This window comes from Plectropomus leopardus, chromosome 6 (assembly GCF_008729295.1).
Source record: "Plectropomus leopardus isolate mb chromosome 6, YSFRI_Pleo_2.0, whole genome shotgun sequence".
In the NCBI taxonomy this organism is placed as follows: domain Eukaryota; kingdom Metazoa; phylum Chordata; class Actinopteri; order Perciformes; family Serranidae; genus Plectropomus; species Plectropomus leopardus.
Window position 1 is genome coordinate 36,059,092 of NC_056468.1, and position 16,749 is coordinate 36,075,840.

At 42.3% G+C, this 16,749-nt stretch overlaps 1 protein-coding gene and 1 long non-coding RNA gene across 2 annotated transcripts; both read left to right on the forward strand.

Moving 5' to 3' along the window:
* The first annotated feature begins 2,443 nt into the window (after positions 1–2,443).
* On the forward strand, positions 2,444–6,672 carry LOC121945065 (prophage side tail fiber protein homolog StfR-like). Its single transcript, XM_042489071.1, has 6 exons — positions 2,444–2,554; positions 2,682–2,760; positions 3,105–4,738; positions 5,665–5,799; positions 5,881–5,992; positions 6,316–6,672. The coding sequence occupies exons 2-6, from the start codon at positions 2,706–2,708 to the stop codon at positions 6,381–6,383; spliced, it is 2,004 nt and encodes a 667-aa protein (XP_042345005.1). The 5' UTR covers positions 2,444–2,554; positions 2,682–2,705; the 3' UTR covers positions 6,384–6,672.
* A 6,999-nt stretch (positions 6,673–13,671) lies between these two features.
* On the forward strand, positions 13,672–16,428 carry LOC121944041. Its single transcript, XR_006105893.1, has 3 exons — positions 13,672–13,758; positions 16,180–16,223; positions 16,333–16,428. It is a non-coding gene; the product is annotated as an uncharacterized LOC121944041 (long non-coding RNA).
* Positions 16,429–16,749: the final 321 nt, after the last annotated feature.

Genomic DNA, 16,749 nt, shown 5'->3' on the forward strand with positions numbered 1-16,749 from the left:
TGTCACTCCACTGAAAACGTTCCCACTGCTCCAGAGTCCAGTGGTGGCATGCTTGGTGATGTAAGGCTTCCGTGCAGCTCTTCGGCCACGAAAAACCGAAACCATGAAGCTCCCGGCGCACAGTTTTGGTGCTGATGCCACAGGTGGTTTGGAACTCTGCAGTTGGCGACTTTTACACACAATGCGCCTCAGCACTCTGCGACCTTGCTCTGTAACTTTACGTGGTGCACCACTCTGTGGCTGAATTGCTGTGATTCCCAAACGCCTCCACTTTGCAATAACACAACTTATAGTCAATTGTGGAATATCTGGAAGTAAAGTGATTTCACAAACTAACTTGTTGCAATGGTGGTATCCTGTTACAGTACCACGCATAAATTCAGTGAGCTCTTCAGAACGACCCATTCTTTCACAAATGTTTGTAAAGGCAGACTGCATGGCTAGGTGCTTAACTGTATACACCTGTGGCAATGGGACTGAATGAAACACCTGAATTCGGTGATTAAGACAATACTTTTGTCCATAAAGTATCCAGAATAATCTATCTGAGAATGTCGAGAAGCGTTGTCAGTTTGGGCACAGAAAATAAATACCCCACGTTGCATTATTTAATGATTCTTCTGTGTTGCATGTTTCTGTTTGTCACCTTTGTATGTTTTAATCTTTGAATGAATGCTATAATTTGAATTTTGTTCATGAAAAAGATGTTTCTCCACTGGACCTGTCCAACCATTGACCTTGTATGACTTTAGTCCACAGAGAAGTGCCAGAGACTGCCCTGTGTGATTTGGAGCCAAACTCGGATCAAATATTAGTTCTCTGCCCACCTGTTTGATCATGGTGTGGGTGGATGTTACAAAACCACAAGGACACTTTCTGTGCTGTTTGAGCATCTTTGGGTTTGTCTGTATGCCAAGTGAGAGTGGGTGTACATCTGTGACCCTGAACCAGATTTCTTTCCAGTTTTTGATGGGATCATATCAATCATATCAAATAATTTCAGCAAGTTAAGACAAAACTTCACATGGCCTGGCACATGGACTGTAATTTCCATTAATTCACAGTCTTACTATTATATTCTTAGTCTTATTATTCAATGTTGTTTCATTTCCCTTTATCAACTTGGACGCCGAACAGAGCTGTTAGCATGACTGTAGACGCTTGCAGAGTCTTGTTTAACTGAGATTGTACGTCCCAACAATTGCTTATCAAGCATATTAAAATAAAATTACAAAACAGTGGCGCAAGAAATTAAAATACACGTAATTTCTCATTTCAAATAAAAAAAAATCTTCTACAAAAACTGATATTATCAAATTTAAGGCATTTAGCAGCTACAATATGCGTCTGACCTTAACAGCCCTACGGCAGAGGTAAAAGAGCTAAAAGATTAGCTCTGCTAATTTCCCACATCACAGATTTGAAGTGGTTTCTGTCAGTCAACGCGATCATCGACTGACTGCACGAACAGTTAATTAAGATTCAGCTGGATGAACTGAACAGTGAGGCCGCTGTAATGCACATGTGCATTTCTAAGATCTCCAGCTTTAAAAGCAACACACTGCAAAAAGACACAATGCAGCAGCATTATAGCAGAGTATAATGCAGGACAAGACAGGAGGAGAGAAAACCGTACGATGACTGAATGTCCACATGTGGAATGAGGTTCAGAAATAGTTGGTGCAACCAAAATGGTGGTCGAGGGGGATCCAAGACGAAGACTTGTGTCCAACTTTTGTTCTCAGCTCAGGCATCTTTTTTCAAATGTTCCCTATGAGAAGTGGGCATCTGCAGCTGCATGCAGCTGCCTCACGAAAAAGTGCTGCGCCCAGCGTTTTTTTGTGCGCCTGCTTCAAGCGCTTTAAGTTGAAAATCACGTCAGTGATTTTTAGCGAGGCCACTGTCACAAAAAAACAAAACAAAACAACAGACAAGCCCATCTAAGGGAGCAGAATGACCTGCAGACACCTGATGTTGCTGGTGTGTTGTGTTTTTGTCCCCGTGTTATTGAAAGCCTGCCGTTACTTGTGTAGTCGGCCCTCTGTTATTGCAGAATCATGTTGTCTAGATATTGGCGTCATACAAACAAAACTGGTGTGCAGTGCATCATTTAGGAAATTCACTGAGATTGCTCTTTTATGAATCGCTGGGAGGAAGCTCTCCTAAGTGCACTGCAACCACATAATAAAGAATAAATCTAGGTGGACACAGGCCCTAAATAAGTGTACATACAATGGCAACATGGCATAAATAACATATCTGATCTGCTGTATGTTATTTCTAAGCATTAAAACAGCAGAGTAGAGGCAGCAGACACGTCAAACAGTCTGTGGGCTGAAACTAAGACAACAGTGTGGGATGTGGTGCACTTTGATTTGTTGACCAAGATCCAAACTGATAAGCTTTGAAAAAAAAAGAGGCATAAACAGATGTGATGACATTCATCAAGATAAGTGAGCGTATTTAAAAGCTGATGTTTCCTCTTGTTCGGCACCTCCACGCAGGAAGACCACAAGCTGACACTGAGGAAGAAAACAAGATCATTCTTCAGCAGGTTTGCTGCGACTCTCCTCTCTCTGCTCTCTCTGAATCTGCTCTCCCTCCTCACGTGGAGTCACTACGACCGCTCTGATCACTTCAGCTCCCTGCAGGATTATTAGTAACCTTCTCTTTCCTTTCAGGGTTAAATCGTCTCCACCACCAAGATGCTGACTGTGCCTGTACTTGTTTTTGTCACGGTGGCTTTGGCCACAGCTAACGGTGAGTATCAGGGTGCAACTTCCTGTGTGTAGTTCTGAGGACAGTACAGGCATAGAAACTATATATATAGAAATCTATATATGTATCTGAGAACAAGCTACCAAACATGATTGATAACTGTGAAAGAATAACCGAAATAGGCTGTTCTCACCTCCCTCAATGAAGCCAAGAGTAAACATTTTAAAAACCGGCTGATGTGAGCAGAGCCACAGTCACAGACTCGTGTAAATCAAAGAGGAGGAGGTTTATCAAAATGACCTCCAGTCCTCAGACTTCACAGCTACCTTCTATTTGCTGATGACACAATATTACTAAATTACGTTTTTCTCTTTTTGTCAACTCAGGTTCTATTGTTGTTGTTGCTACCCGTGACGCTGCTGCTGCCCGTCACTTGGCTCTTGCCCGTCAAGCGGATGCTGCCCGTGATTTGGCTACTGCTCGTGAAGCTGCCTGTGCCCGTGATGCAGCTGCTGCCCATGGCTCAGCTGCTGCCCGTGATGCAGCTGCTGCCCATGGCTCAGCTGCTGCCCGTGACTCAGCTGCTGCCCGTGACTCAGCTGCTGCCCATCATGCCCAACGCTCAGCCTCTGCCCAACATGCGGCTGCTGCACGTGAAGCTGGTTGTGCCCGTGATGCAGCTGCTGCCCGTGAAGCTTCTTGTGCCCTTAATGCAGCTGCTGCCCGTGAAGCAGCTACTGCCCGTGAAGCGGCTTGTGCCAGTGAGGCAGCTGCTGCCCGTGAGGCGGCTGCTGCGAGTGACGATGCTGCTGCACGTGACGCAGCTGTTGCCCGTGAAGCCGATTGTGGCCTTCGCGCAGCTGCTGCTCTTGCCGATGCTGCCGCCCGTGAGGCTGCCTGTGCCCGTGATGCAGCTGCTTCCCGTGATGAAGCTGCTGCCCGTAATGCAGCTGCTGCACGTGAAGCTGTTTGTGCTCGTGATGCATCTTCCGCCCGTGACGCGGCTGCTGCCCATGAAGCTGCTTGTGCCCGTGATGCGGCTTCTGCCCTTGAAGATGCTGTTGCCCGTGACGATGCTGCTGCCCGTGATGCTGCTGCTGCCCGTGACGCTGCCTGTGCTCGCGATGCAACTGCTGCCCGTGACGCCGCTGCTGCCCGTGAAGCTACTTGTGCCCGTGATGCTGCTGCTGTCAATGCAGCCTCTGCTGCCCGTGAAGCAGCTGCTGCACATGCCGCAGCTGCTGCCCGTGAGGCTGCTTGTGCTCGTGAAGCAGCTGCTGCCCGTGACAATGCTGCTGCCCGTGAAGGTGCTTGTGCCCGTGATGCAGCTGCTGCCCGTGAGGAAGCTGCTGCCCGTGATGATACTGCTGCTCGTGACACGGCTGCTGCCCGTGAAGCTGCTTGTGCCCGTGACGCAGCTGCTGAACGTCATGCAGCTGCTGCCCGTGACGCTGCTTGTGCCCGTGATGCAGCTGCTTCCCGCAATGCAGCTTCTGCACGTGACGCGGCTGCTGCCCGTCAAGCAGCTGCTGCCCGTGATGCTGCTTGTGCTCGCAATGCAGCTGCTGCCCGTAGCGCTGCTAGTGCCCGTGAAGCTGCTTGTGCCCGTGAGGCAGCGGCTGCCCGCGATGATGCTGCTTCCCGTGATGATGCTGCTGCCCGTGATGCGGCTGCTGCCCGTGAAACCACTTGTGCCCGAGACGCAGCTGCTGAACGTGATGCAGCTACTGCCCGTGAGGCTGCTTGTGCCCGTGACGCGGCTGCTGCCCGTGAGGCTGCTGCTGCTGCTGCTGCTGCCCGTGAGGCTGCTGCTGCTGCTGCTGCCCGCGACGCAGCTGCTGCCCGTGACGCGGCTACAGGCAGTAGTGCAGCTGCTGACCGTGACGCAGCTGCTGACCGTGACGCAGCTGCCCGTGACACTGCCACTGTCCGCGCTCCTTCTTGTGGCAATCGTTGGCATGAGCACCAAAGTCGCTGTTTCCAGTTCATTCCAAGAGACCTGACGTGGGCTGACGCTGAGGTAATCAGGCTGATTTGGATTCATTGAAATACTTGCAGTAATTTTATTCTGATGCTGTTAAATTGCAAAGTTTACTAACCAGCATTTACCTCTGATTTGGTGTCTCCAGATTTCTCTTACTATTTATAACATTCTGAAATATGTGAAACTTTTATTTCCATTTGCTTGCATTTGCATGGTGCATTTAGAAGATTGCTCATGTCAAATTCATGGATATTGTATAGAGTATCAGGGATTGTGGCACTAAGATTAGGACCAAATATGGTGACAATTTTAAGAAATTGTGAAAAAAAATGGATTTGACTAGTTATTTGTGAAAACAAAACTTTCACTTCTTGTGCTTTGCAGTTACGGAGTTATGAGTCCACACAGTAAGAACAAGAAGTCATTACTTTTGCAACATAGATTAAAATAATGAAACACTGACCTGATGATGGCGCTAGATGAGAAGGCAGAGGATAACCAAAGTTATTACAATTTATCCTTCGGGGAATGCCACAATCCATCCAATAGTTATTAAGAGATTTTAGTTAAAGCCCAAACATGAACCTCAGAATGCTTCTAAGAAAAAGTCAGAGAATTCATCATCCGGGAACCATGACTGCCTGAACCAAATTTTTCTGCCAATCAGTGTACTAGATGTTGAGATATTTTGTAATTCATGATTTTTTTTGACCTGCTAGTAGCACCACAGGAATACACAGCTACCATTTCAAAAAACTGAGTACATGCAACCACAGACAGAGCCTCCCTAATTAGAGCTGCCAATGTAGCAGAGACAATAGAACAATTGTAAAGTTTATTAGTCTTCCATTACCTTTTCCACAAATATTAACTTCTTGGCTGTGTCTTGAGCACATGTGCAGCATTAAAGTGCAGTTTCACATCTATCTGTTTGTCTGGTTGTCTGTCCATCTCCCCTGTAGAGAAACTGCCAGAGCATGAATGGAAACCTTGCAGCGGTGCACACGATGGAGGAGTACACGTTCATTCAGGAACTTATACATTCAGTCAGCATGAGTAATCGTCAATCCTGGCTTGGAGGCACTGACTGCCAAGAGGTAAATTGTCTACAGCAGGTGTGCTTACTGACAGGATGACACTTTTTTTTTAACCACAACATTTCTGTTCTGTTGCTTTAGAACAATGTTTGGTTCTGGAGTGATGGCTCGAGCTTTACCCCTCTGAACTGGTGTCCAGGACAGCCTACAGACAGCTTTGTGGGTCAGAGTTGTCTACAGATGAATTCTGGAGGTAAATAATAACACAGTATTTGACAGGATGTCTGAACTGATTTAAGGTTAAAAAAGAAAAACAAATATAAAAGTCATAAATAACAGTGTTGGCTGTTGAAATCTGATGAATGATTAAAAGTGTGAAAAAACAACATATTCACACATTACTTTGTTAAATAACAAATCAATTAATATTTCTCTGAATTTTACATTATTTTCATAACTATTTGCAGTTCAGTGGAGTCGCTTCTGTATTGTGAAAATATCGGTATTTAGTGTCTGATATTCCTTTTGTAGAGTAACTGAAGCTCTGACTAACTCCTGTGTTTCGTGTCCTCACAGATAATAACTGCTGGGCTAGCCAAGCTTGTGCTGTTGGGCGTCCATCTGTCTGTGCTTACGACCTGTAGCAGCTCCTGAGCCGACACACGCAGAGACATGTCCTATCAACCAAACACACAAACATCATCTGTGTGTGACAGCGTGTGTGTCTCTGTGTCATCAGCCTCATGTGTAATCACATCTTTAATTCTCTATTTGACCGTAACGCTGCTAAAGGGACGAAGCGACAAGTGACGTGAACAGGAGCTGGACTTCCTCTTTGTTCAGAGGAGACTGAACGTGTTGAGTAACGAATGCTTTTAGCACAAAACAATCTTTGAAGCACAATAAAAAAAAAAAAAAGCTGGAGCATTTAAACAAGCTGGTCTCAGATTCTTTTGTTAAATCTAATTTTTTCAACTCTTAGCTCAAACAGCTGATCTCATAGTTAGAGTTCGGTGTTCCACAATAATCAGGTCTGAATAATATATACTGTCACAAATAAATGATACATCAGCAACAATCTACGTGTTTTTAAATGGCCCAAACAGTGTGTTGAACTTTACCTTAAGCTTATACATCTAATATCCCTGATGAACCCGTTAAGATGGCATTGAAATCTTAAACCAAAATGACTTTATTCAGATAAATTTAGAGTCTTTTAGTGGTTCTAATAAAAAGTTCCCACTTTGTGCTTTAACAAATTGTGTTTCCTTGCTCAGCATAGAGAACTGGCTGGTGCAGTTGTTCATTTCTGTGAAAGTATGAAAATCTATACAGGGATGAGATGGTATTTTTAGCAATGAGTGAAAAAACTGGAATGACCTATTTAACATTAACATTAATAATTAACATTATTTAATATGTTGTACCACTTCTTTGTACATTGCATTGCTGTATATCAGTTGAAGGCCATACCACATCATTTTTGTCTAAATCAGATGACAACTGTCTGACAAGGTTTACTCCCTGTTACCAGTGGGTAGCATAATGACGATGACACCTGATAGGTATGTTGATGTCTTTAGGCCTTGACTGGTGAAATGTGAAATTTGAATTAGACTGGATGGTGCACACAACAGTTATGACTTTCTGTATCATGGTTAACGCATTACCATGGCAATGCCATTCAATGCAATTTCAAAAGCTTCACTAGAAAGCATCATCAAGGTTTTCCAGCTTGTCATACTGCATTTGAGGTGGATCTGGTCAAAGCTGTAGCCTGAATCAAGGTATAAAACATTTCCTGCTGCCAGTAGGTGGGTGCTGTGACTGTTATTCCATTTCAGCACCTACATGTCATGAGGCCGGGAGCCTTTTTAACCACGACAAATCTCAGTCAGACTGCACAATATATGTTAAAATTACAATACCTTCATGTAATAGGCTGAAACACCCAAAATGGCCAATTTGCCACAGCAACATTGTTCAACAAGCAATTTTTACAAAGAAGCATTATCAAGCTCTTTAAGCTTGTCATGTGTAGCATGCATTAAACAGACAGACTGAAGGCTTTTCACCTTCTCTCTCTCTCTCTCTCTCTCTCTCTCTCTCACACACACACACACACACACACACACACACACACACAGATGTGCAGCTACACTTTAATGCTGTACATTTGCTTGAATCGTCCACCAACAGAGGGATGAAGGTTCGGCTTCGACATTGAACTGACTCAAGTTAATATTAGAAAATGTTTCTTAGTTAATAGAAGATTACTATATTGTTAAACACTGAAGTTTCTCAGCGCTTAACTTAACTGGTGTCCTGTTGTCTCTGCTACGTTGGCAGCTTTAATAAGGATTTTCTGTTTTTGGTCAAATCTACTTGATTCTCAGAAATGCTAGCTTCGTATGCCTATAGCACCACAAGCAGGTCAACAATCCTCTTGAAATAAACTTAAATTAAGGGGAGAGTGCTTACTTTTTTATAATCTTTATTTATTTTTTATTTTTTAAATTTTATTTCCACAGCCTGAGTCCTACCCGACCTGCGATAAGCGCACATTTTCATGTGGAATGCGGCTGATGAATCCTCTGACTTTTCATTAGAGGCACTATGAGGTTCAAGTTTGTGGCTTTAACAAAAATCTTTCAACAACTGTTGGATGGACTGCGATGTACCCCTCAGGATGAACCTGAATAACCTTTGACTTTTCATTTAGCGCCATTCTTAGGTCAACATTTTGTCATTAACTTTGTTTGTTTTGTTCAAGTTTTTCTCACATCTTTAAATTTTTACCATATTTGGTCTAAATCTTATTTGCACTATCCCTAATATTCTAAATAATATCAATGAATGTGTCATGAACAATCTTCTGAATGCACCATGCAATTGCAAGCAAATGTAAAGTTGCACATTTCTCAGAATATTCACCATATGCACCAAGTCAGAGGAAAATACTGATTAGTAAACTTTACAAGTCATCAGCCCAGGTCATGTCCATCTGGATGAACTTGAAACAGGTAACTTTGAACAATTGCTAACCTGGGACACAAAGAGGGGCTGCACCGTTAGGAACTGCAGGTTCATGAGGAATCTCAGTGGCGGTCCACAAAACACAATATGTTACATGTCAAAAACTTAGATCAACACACAACAGACAAGCAGAGGTCGGTGAAGGACAACAAGATAAAAATAACTAAAATAAATAGCATTAAAGATGTCATTTAAAATGACTACTGTCAGAATTTAGTAACATGAAGGCAGAAGGAATGAAAGAATTGGAGTATCTATTAGTTCTCCTCGAAGATACATGATAGCGGCGGCCAGAAGGCACCACCGGGAACTCACAAGACAAAACATGACCAAATTGGCTGATAATATTTTCAGCCTTCTTTTCCACCTGATTTTCCCAGAGGTAACACAAGTCTCTTTGCCTGACTCCAGGGATCTTGGAGCAGACCTTGGCAATGCTATGCAGGCTATGCAATCCTCAACTTTCAAAGGTTAAAATGTTTGTGAACACCGCCTGAATGCAGCACGGGAAAAACTGATGTCGATCCATTAATTAACTTTTGCAACATCGTCTTTACAACAGAGGATGAAACGGATGACACAGTTTATAGTCAACAACACAATCAGTACAGGCTTGTTGCATCGATGCCTTTTAATTTAATTCCCTTCTCTGGGCGCCGCAGGTGAAGTTCTGTCACTCTGTTTCTGCAGTAGTTGCATGAATATGGCATTGATTTTGAATATATGGCAATCGATAATCAAATGAATAAGACAGTGTGGTTTTGCACAACGCTGTGAGTTTTTATGTCCTTGATGGATAGTCTGTTAAACCAACAGATAAAAGAGAATGTTAAAAGACTTTCGATAAATGAACAATAAAAGTTATTTAAAACACTCTCACTGACACTGAAAGAGTTCAGCTTCCTCATCAAGTGGATTCTCTGTTGTCCATTCAGTGCAAATGTCAAACTGAAGTTGGTGGTCAAATACTGTTCAAAGATATTTTTAAGACTCCACAGTGTGGACTTCTTTGCTGTGTATGACACCAGCTTTATGTTCAGTGTTGTGTCTGAAATCAATAATCATTTCCTTTGTTTTTGAAACATTCAAGATAATTATCATCACACCATTCAACAGCCTGTGGTCTTCCTATTATTAAGTTCCCTCTTTGTGCTTCAAAAAATATATATTTGTCATGTTCAGAACAAAAACACTGTGAGATTGAGCCCAAGGTCAAATTTAACATCTCTCTCTGCGTCCAGGGCCGTGGGTGCACACCTTGCATACTCAGCAGCATGTCACTGTGTGACTAAGAGATCAGTAGCAGAGGTGACTCTAGGTTTGTCACAATAGCTATGTTTTTGGACAATATATTGTCCCAGAGATGATTGTGATTAACCATATTATCGTTAAGAACATTGTATGCGATAAAACGATTGTGGTCTCAATACTTTTTTTGCTGATATTGATACAAATTTTGATCATGCACAGTCTTTAATGGGCATGGCTCCACATCGCTGGACAAAGTGGCCCCGTTAAAGAATAGGACTGGGGTTATCTACGAGACTTCTCCATGGATGACGGACGCCGTCTGCTGCCTAGGACAGAAGTGTCGCAGGTCTGAACGGCTATGGAAAGTTACTTGGCTTGAAGTGCATCACCCACATCTCAGAAATCTCCATTATATCTACAATGCAGCAGTAAAGAAAGCCTGGACTGCTTACTAACCAACTTGGTGGATGGATCCAACATCAGCTGCCTCTTTATCAACTCCCCTAAATTTGTTCTAAATTCAGGCTATTATGTCTATTTTGCAAATCTTGGTGGTGCTTTTTGGGTGCAGCCATAGACCTGGTAGATCAAACCTGGGTTGGCCTTGAAGTCAGCCAGATCTCATTGCAAAGTCATGAAATACCATCAATTTTGCAGTGCTTTTGGTGTCAGATCAGAGCCACCAAAAACAACTCCTCTTCAGATATTGATTAAGTTAGCTATTCAACTTAATGCACATTTTGCATTTCAGTGATGTTTTGTCTGTTTTTCTTTGTGGCAAATAACAAAGCTGTTATTAGTCTTTATGCTATCAGTACAACATAAAGTAGAATTATTGTTGGCTGTCAACGGTCGAAATCTTTTCCAAGATGCTTGCTTAAGGATTTTTTAGGTTTCCTTGCATTTATATTACATGGCATTTGAGCTGCTCAGCAGAGTGGTGAAGTAATGAGTCCTAAAAGACGGAAGTATTTTTTAGCATTTTTGCAACTCCGGTTCCCCCGAAAGTTAGCATTGCACTGGTTCCCTCATCAAAATTCCAGTGGATTTCTTCTGGATTGACAAAAATATGTCATCCCTTCACCACTCTACCTAATCTAAGTTAGAAAAGTGAACAGTATTTTTTTGAACAAGTGAACTGAATACAGCTTCCCAGTAAGCCTGATGCTCAGCAGTGCAGAGCACACATAGGCGTATCGTTGACACATTGTTTGAACAGCAGTGGATTTTGCAGTTTGATAAACTGCCAAGCAAACACCATGCTAAGTAAGCACTGACAAAATTAAACAGAGAATACATGCCATGGATGCATCCATTATTCCATTTCCCGCAGTTTATCCAGGTCTGGATGGTATGCAAAGCCAACTAGTGATATTCTCGCGAGGCAGCCAAACGGGATGTACAGTATCATCACCCAGGGTGTTCTGGCTCAGCTCCAGGATAATCTTACATTTGGCTGTGTCTTCAAAGGGAAGGTGATCAGCAGGTTTGGGTATACCATCAAACACTTTCTCATCTGGCACCTTAAATGCCACTTAGGTCTACAGCCAGTCTCTTAAGGTGAACCCAAGCCAGCTGTGAAGGAAACCCATTTCACTTACTTGTATTCACAATCATTTGGTCACTGTCTGAAGTTCAGGAGTTGGAACATAAATCAACTACTGACTTACTATTTACTGAGGTGAAACTTGAAGGTATCTCGGGATAGTAATAGACTCCAAGCTGAGCTTTGGGAAAAATGGTTTGGCAGTGTAAAAAAAGCCCATCAGCGTTTGTTTGTCTCAGAAAACAAATTTTCATGTTCATGAAACCTCATTGACCCTCTTTTTTCTGTCTCTTATTGAATCTGTTTTGTCTTTTTCACTTGTGTCATGTTCTCCGAGGAGCAAAAACTCTTTGGTCCAGATTGTTAAGTGGGCTTGTGAGCTTTTAGTTGAGTCTCAACTCAACCTGTGAGTATTTTCTGTCCCCACAGCTGCAGCGTAAAGCCAGCTCTGGTCTTCAGGACTGTTTCAAGTCCTTAAATAGCAGAATCAGTCAGTACAAACAACTCTGGAAGAGTGTGCTTTACTTCCTGCCCTTAATAAAGATGCACCTATTGCCTCATTTGTACAAGAAAAACTGAAAGACGTGGCCATAAGACTTCTCCTAGTCTACAAAGGACATGTATACGGACAGACAACCTCCTGTGATTCCAGAGGAATCCATATTTCGGCTCCTTAAACGCTGGCTGGGTCAACGATGTCAAGTCAAGTCAATTTTATTTATAGAGCCCATTATCACAAAATATGGTTTGCCTCAGAGGGCTTTACAGTGTACGACATCCCTCTGCCCTTAGACCCTCACATCACCCGAGGAAAAACTCCCGAAAAAGAAACCCTGTAACGGGGAAAAAAAAAGGAAGAAACCTCAGGAAGAGCGGCAGAGGATGAGGGATCCCTCTTCCAGGACGGACAAATGAGCGATAGATGTCGTAAATAACAAATGAAATACAATCATGGCAAAAAAGGAAAGAGAAAGAGAGACGGGGAGAGAGGCACAGCAATAATAGAAACAGATGCATGTCATATTACAATAACGGCAGGTGTGAAATTAGTAATTGCTCTCTATGATGATGTTGGGTGGGGTGGTGATGATGAGGGTGATGATAACAGTCTCATGCATGTGTTGATTAGGAGGTGTCCAAAGGAAAGATCACAGCATCGGCGCAACCAGGACCAGACCACAATCAGGGCGAGCTAGGGGCACAGTATCAGTACAGCCACAGCACGAGCACAACCAAAGGCAGGATCACAGCATCAGCACAGCTATCACCACGGTCAGGCACAGCCAGGGTTGCGGTCAGGATCTGGGAAAGCTATGAAACACGGGAGCAGGAATGCTCCGGAGAGGCAACGGGATTAACGTAGTGCAGTTCAACAGACCCGAGGTGGCGAACGGTAACAAGGATAAGCACTTAATGAGGATCCTGGAGTCACTGATCAGCAATCACGACTTAAATATGAAAGCCAGAGAGCAGTAATAGATCAAAAGCAGCGATGAATGACTGCCGTCCTGTTTTTGCCTGCGTGAGTGCGTTTGCTTGAGCATCACTGTCTTTTTATATTGCTATTTCAACTCTCAAGTAACTTCACATGGACGGATGCAGCACTAGCTTCAGGCTATGTGCTATCCGGATAACTTTAGCTACTGTTTTCCACCTTTGGGTCAACCATTCTCAGAGGTGTTCAGAAACACAGCTGAAAACATGATATATAAAACATACACAAGCTTTTTCTGACTCTGCTCCTTCAGGCTTTACCACATGATTAGTTTACCGGTGAACCCTGCCCATTTTTAAGCTTTTTTCACATACCAGGAAGGAGGCATTCGAGCCAAAAGTGGGAGGTTTAATTACTACTTAAGCCTTCATAGATGTCATGGTGGATTTTTGTATTCTGTGTGGATCATGCTCTGTTTTTGTAGCACTGAACAAATACTTCCTCTTACTTGGAATTGAGGTGTACCTCCAGGTAATCCAGGGCGTTCTTGGCCCAACACCATCAGTAGATAAACTACAGTGAGTCATTTTTCCTGAGCTAAAACAACTTGTCAGTGTGTGTAGCCTCGGTTCTTGCTTTTGTAAGTGAGTATTCAAGAGTTGGACTTTGTTTTGTTCGGCACCTCCACAGAGGAAGGCTGAAGGCACATGCAAACTCATAGACGGACGGAGATAAGATCATCTTGCAGCAGGTTTGCTATTATTATCATTTTCTGTCCTTTATTTAGTTTTATTTTTTCATTAGCTGATGCCAGTGGCACCACCTAGTCTTTCTAGGGTCCTAAATCTCTTAAGCACTGATTCTGATGTATTCTATTGTCGTAAATGAATTGGTCTCAATATTAGTCTATGAATGAGCTTTAAGAGGGCCATCACCAGGAGAACAGAACAAGATATTACATGACCAACGCTTATCTATCGATTAGCTGCTTGAGTATTGCATTTTGAAGTTCTGAATGAGGATTTGCAGTAGGATTGATTCAGGGGGCAGCTATCGCAATATACCATACGATTTTTTAACAATCATACACTAGAGGTTTTTGTAGAATAACACAGATTGCTATATGTTTGCTACATTATACTCTGCAAACACCATCGCAATCAGGAAAGTGCCAGCAGCCGTCGTGGATGTCATGGCTGGTGTTGTGGTTTATCTCACGCTGCTGCAGAAACAATAAATTATGTTTATTTGTACAGCACTGAGTGATTTTCTGTTTAAAGAGACATTTAAGCTGAATTTGACTATGTTTGTATAGAGCAACTGTCAGGAGTGCCTTTGAGCAATATGAGAAACTGACTTTGAATGTTGTTGACCCAGCACCATCTCGAGATACATATCAGGGAAATTAATATGCAGTAAGTCATATTTCCTGACTTTAATAAAAAATAAAGGTATATCATACCAAGTAAACCTGGGCAATATCACAGTGTCACACTCTATTTAGAAATCCTGAAGGTATACTTTTTATTACTGTCTTAAATACAGGTGTCCCTCTTTCTACTGAACTCATTTTATGTGGTGCACAGCATGCACCACCCGAGTTCACTCTCCAGTAATCGCTGGTGGAACAGGTAGCTGAGCTAAAAGACACAGTGACATGTGGAGGGAGAGGTGACAAGACGGTTAACAGCCGGCGGCCAGCAGGCAGAGACAGGTTATGTGGAATAACAATTTTTTTACATCTAACGCTGTGAATTAAAGATTTATTTCGACCAAACCAGAGCAGGTGATTATTGGAATAATGGATTTACTAAATTACTAACAAGAGTAACCAAGGCTCTGAGTTTTATTTTGTTTCAGTTGAGGTTGAGAGAAGTGCTTTCTGTTAATGAGACAGTTGAGTCTCGTCAGTCTTTCATGATGGAGACAACGTTTGAACATGGATGTATTAAAGGGAAGTCTGGATACAGCCATGGGGGCGGGGCCTATGCGAGCTGCTCAGTGGTGCATGAAGCAGAAAAAGCTTTAGGTTTAGAAATGTTTAAAATGCCTGGATCTACTGGCCCGTAGAGCATTTGTAGTAGATATTAACAGCAGCCAAACGCGACTGAACGCGGTCGAGAGCGAGATTTTAAGATTAGTAAGATTTTATCTTACGGATCTTTTAGACTTTCTAAATGTTATCGAGCCAGATGGTTTACAGAGGCCGTTTCGTGAGGGTTTCGACACTCACAACAAAAATATTTACTGGTTTATAGGCATCTCTTTCTGCATGTTTGTCAATGGGGAAAACTCTTTCTGAGCCAGTGTTATCACGTGACCAACTCAAATGCTGTAATTCCACTTTCAGCCACTATGTCAATTTTGCATCAACGCATAGCGCACTTCGTGGGGGCTTGCGTTTAAATTAAAAGGTTCTGTTTTTCCCTCTCTGTCCTGAAGCTTTCGTAGTGGCGGTAGTGTGAGCAGGTTCGTGTTTTTCTGTCTGCAGAGCTCCAATCGCAACTATCTTGTCTCATTTTGTGATTACGGAGCAGCAGTGCCGTTTGGAAATCTTTGCAATATCTTAACTGTAAAGCTGCTTGTTTCCAGCTCGCAGTGCATGCGTGGTTACGGTTTAACTTTCGTTAACGATAACATCCAACTGTTGACCGGAAGCTTCAGTTCCACAGCAAAAACCTTAAAAATAAAAGCACCGTGGTTTCCTCTTTGATTTATTTGACAATAACAATATTTTATTTAACTTTACTATAACAGTACTTTACTGTTTACTGATTGTATACATTATTTGACATTATAACAGTCTTGTATTAAACTTTATTATAACAGTAATTTGTGTAACTTTATTTTATGGCAGTAGCTACTTCATTTGTAACTGAAGTTCATTTAGTAATTTTATATTTTAGAAGTTAACAGTAGTTTAGAGGAGATTTTAATAATCAATGGTAGCTGCAGCCCTAAACAACCAAAACATGAATTATGAATTATTTTTTTATTTTAATTAGAAAAAGATTTAAGTGTAAACATACCGTATGAAAGGTTTCCTTGGAACAGCCGTTTTCACAGTTATTAAGCAGATAATTTTTATTTGCCCTTTGATCAATGTGCATGGCCTCAGGTTCTGGTTTTGTAAGTGCATGTGTATATAACAGCTGGTTTTTCTCTTGTTCAGGACACGAGAAGACTGAGGCTGCAGAGAAATTAATTTTATGACAGGTTTGATACGTATTGATTATAATCATATTTTATATTTCTTTTATAGCACCAGTCTAAGTCGTATGCTCTCTGCAGAAGTCCTTGTAACACGTCTGTCTCTCTGTCTCAGAGGTTATCATCATCTTTAACAGCGGCGTCATCACCACCATGAAGATGCTGACTGTTTCTGCACTTCTTTGTGCAACGATGTTTCTGACCAGAGCCAGCCGTGAGTATTTCCTGCACTGTTGGAGGGTGATTTAAAGTCTATGGGAACAATTTTTGAAGTATTTGTGTTTTACTGGAGTATTTCCATTTTCTGCTTCTCTCTACTTTACAACATTTCAGAATAAAATATTGCACTTTTGCACTTTTGACATAGATCTGACAGAGACGCAGATACAGGATTAAAAATATTGCTTACCCTTTGAAACCTGGTTTGATTTCTTTGAAAAACATGGAGAAAAAAGGTAGTAAATGTACCACAAGTTGTAAGAAAGTAGTAAAAGGTGAAAAGACTCCCAGGATATTACACATACACAAATAT